Below are 2932 nucleotides of genomic sequence, written 5' to 3'. Positions count from 1 at the left end.
CAGTGGAGCAAGTTGAGGAAACTTAAATAACCAAGCTATGGAAGGAATACTATAAGTTATGGAAGGTTACACACCTCGGGTGGAAAACCCAGCTACCTGATAGAGTCTACTAACGTTCGGGACTACTAGAAAGAGGATGTACTCTGCGTGAGTATACTATGTGATTGCGATGCGAAAGTATTTGCCTATTTGGGTTGCCAATTCTTGTCAGTACGGTTATGAGTAACTTTTTCATATCTTTGTAGATCTCCAACTCTCAGAACTCTTTTTTTTAGAGTTCTTACCATGGCGTAGTATTGTCGTTGATCTCGTTGTTCGTTGATCTTCGGACTTCAGATAAATATCCGTACAACCACGCATCATTGTTTGCGTCTCGACCGTTTAGAATGGTCTTGCCATACTGATAGCGATCACACGGGTAGCCTCCACCATTTTCCATAGTGACATCGTTGCCGCGATAGCCCTGCGGTCCGCGGTAAAGTGGCGGGCAATCCATGCAGTCACTGATCGACTGGACGCCTTCACTCATCGAATACTTGCCGTTCGGACAAGGCCCCGAGCACTGACTAGTGGTGAGGCCTATGGTCGATCCGTACACGCCAGCAGGACATGGTTTGCAATCTAAGATGCTCTTAGCGCCGAGTTTATCATTGTACGTTCCCTTGGGACACTTTGCTGTGCAATCCTTTGTTTCTAATCCGGGGCTGTCGCCATACACACCACGCGGGCAAAACTCGCACTCTCCAACTGTAATTCCCGCTCCAGTCGGTCGGTACATTCCGCGAGGGCAGTTTTTGTTGCCAGGTTGCACACCCAGGTACATACGCACTGAAGTCATAGCGAAGCAGAGAATTAGCGTGGCTAGATCGATTAGGAGGTCTACACTGTAAGTCGATCAGTACGTTGAACGGGTTGATGCGGTAGTCCGTCGACTCGTAGATGCTGAACCTGATGCAGTTGTTCCTGCTCTTCAAACGCTATATATGAAAACACGAAAAGGCGTTAAAGAGATTAAGTCGAGTATCGAAGGCCACACCGGATCTTACCCATGAAGAGCGCACTTATCAGGAAAGCTGAGCATGCTACTGTCAGGATCCGCACGAAAATCCCCCGAATACGGTCATCCGCCATTCCAACTCGCGCGAGGTGATTGTTGACTGCTATGGTGATAATGGTTTTCCTGGGCACAATCGGCATCAACCGTCGGAACTAAAAACGATTTGATCAGTATTATATTTAGCGCTTTTGACTTGTAAAATGCTGCTAGCGGCATGGTCGATAGGTGGCTTAGACCGTGTACCAAAACTATCAACGCAATCAAGAGATATTAGAAACAGTGGCCTTGTCCTCAATTGCGAAGAATCCACATGTAAATCCGTAGCATAACTTTTCAACGCTGGTGCACGGCATTGCTGAATGCAGCAGGATGCAATTGAAAGTTCGGCGTGTAACACCCACCTCGATGACATTTGTGTTACGCTGCATCATTTTGTTGGCAGGATGGGGTATCTGTACAGAATATCGAGAACATGACTTTCACCGCAGTGAATACTGGCATTCGGGCGATTCTTATACGAACGAATAGTTCAGGAGATGCGGATTCTACGTGTACACGCTTTACCTGATGTGAGTATGCTATCATTCCATGTCGTCATCGCTTTAAGAATCGAAAATTACAGGAGTTGAGCTCGAGCACTACAAGTGATTCACCAACACTCTGCCACTTCAACTTGCCCGGTATCAGATTATCAGATTGTCAAATCATTGCAAAATTCGTGTTGACCACACCAATCTAAGGTTTTTTTGATGTGTCGGAGCTGCGACAACGTGAAGCAAGAGGGAGGCAGCTCCATAATCAGCAAAGCGAGAAGCTCCGCAAGTTTCTGCGCTCTCCTTTCCTAGCAGCGATGGCGTCGTTCAAGCCCGCGGTGGTGATCGACAATGGCACAGGGTACGTTTCTCTTGTACCCCCCTCCCTCGTAATTTCTCAGTGCTAATGACTCTCACTTCTCCCTCGCAGATACACCAAGATGGGATATGCCGGCAATGCCGAGCCTAGCTACATTATCCCATCCACGATAGCGGTGGGCGGCAGCGACTCCAGCACCGTTCGCAGTCGCCAGGGCATCGATGATCTGGACTTTTACATCGGCAACGAGGCGCTGGACCACGCGTCTACCCACCAGGTTAACTACCCGATTGCGCAGGGCATCGTGCAGAACTGGGATAACATGGAGAAGCTCTGGCAGCGCTGTCTCTTCCAGCACATGCGTTGCGAACCGGAAGAGCACTACATGCTGCTCACAGAGCCTCCGCTCAACCCACCTGAGAACCGCGAGGCCACAGCTGAGATCATGTTCGAGACCTTTAATGTCCCTGGACTGTACATCGCAGTGCAGGCTGTGCTAGCACTGTACGCGTCTTGGCCCAAGATTAAAGACCCATCGCAACGCTCACTCACGGGTACGGTCATTGACTCGGGTGACGGTGTGACGCACGTTATCCCCGTTGCCGACGGCTACGTCATTGGCAGCTGCATTCGCCACATTCCGCTGGCCGGACGCGACGTCACCCACTTTATCCAGAAGATGCTGCGTGACCGTGGCGAAGCTGTGCCTCCCGAGGAGTCACTGGAGGTCGCGAAGCGCGTCAAGGAAGCACACAGCTACGTGTGCTCGGATCTGGTCAAGGAATTCAAAAAGTATGATACCAAGCCGGATAAATACTTTTTGAAGTACTCGGACCTGCACCCACGTACCAAGCAGCCATGGGAGATCGATGTCGGATACGAACGTTTCTTGGCTCCTGAGATTTTCTTCAACCCAGAGATTTTCTCCACGGATTTTACAACGCCGCTGCCCAATGTGGTGGATGAAGCGATCTTGAAGTGCCCCATTGACACGCGACGTGGACTGTACAAGAACATTGTGCT

At 49.9% G+C, this 2932-nt stretch overlaps 2 protein-coding genes across 2 annotated transcripts in view; one reads left to right on the top strand and one right to left on the bottom strand.

Moving 5' to 3' along the window:
• Positions 1–280: 280 nt before the first annotated feature.
• Positions 281–838, bottom strand: PPTG_03824 (hypothetical protein; the record flags this gene model as incomplete). The annotated part of the gene is made up of 1 exon (XM_008897592.1): positions 281–838. The coding sequence occupies one exon, from the start codon at positions 836–838 to the stop codon at positions 281–283; it is 558 nt and encodes a 185-aa protein (XP_008895840.1).
• A 1069-nt stretch (positions 839–1907) lies between these two features.
• The window catches only part of PPTG_21524 (hypothetical protein), a gene marked incomplete at both ends in the record, with an annotated part of 2966 nt that continues 1941 nt past the window's right edge, over positions 1908–2932 (top strand). Inside the window, 2 exons of the mRNA XM_008898323.1 lie at positions 1908–1951; positions 2021–2927. Of these exons, the coding sequence (XP_008896571.1) occupies positions 1908–1951; positions 2021–2927 (951 nt within the window). The remainder of the gene's footprint in view (positions 1952–2020; positions 2928–2932) is intronic.

This window comes from Phytophthora parasitica (assembly GCF_000247585.1).
Source record: "Phytophthora parasitica INRA-310 unplaced genomic scaffold supercont2.6, whole genome shotgun sequence".
Taxonomy (NCBI): Eukaryota; Oomycota; class Peronosporomycetes; order Peronosporales; family Peronosporaceae; genus Phytophthora; species Phytophthora nicotianae.
Note: the sequence above shows the minus strand (reverse complement) of the source record. Positions and strands in the feature narration are given on the sequence as shown.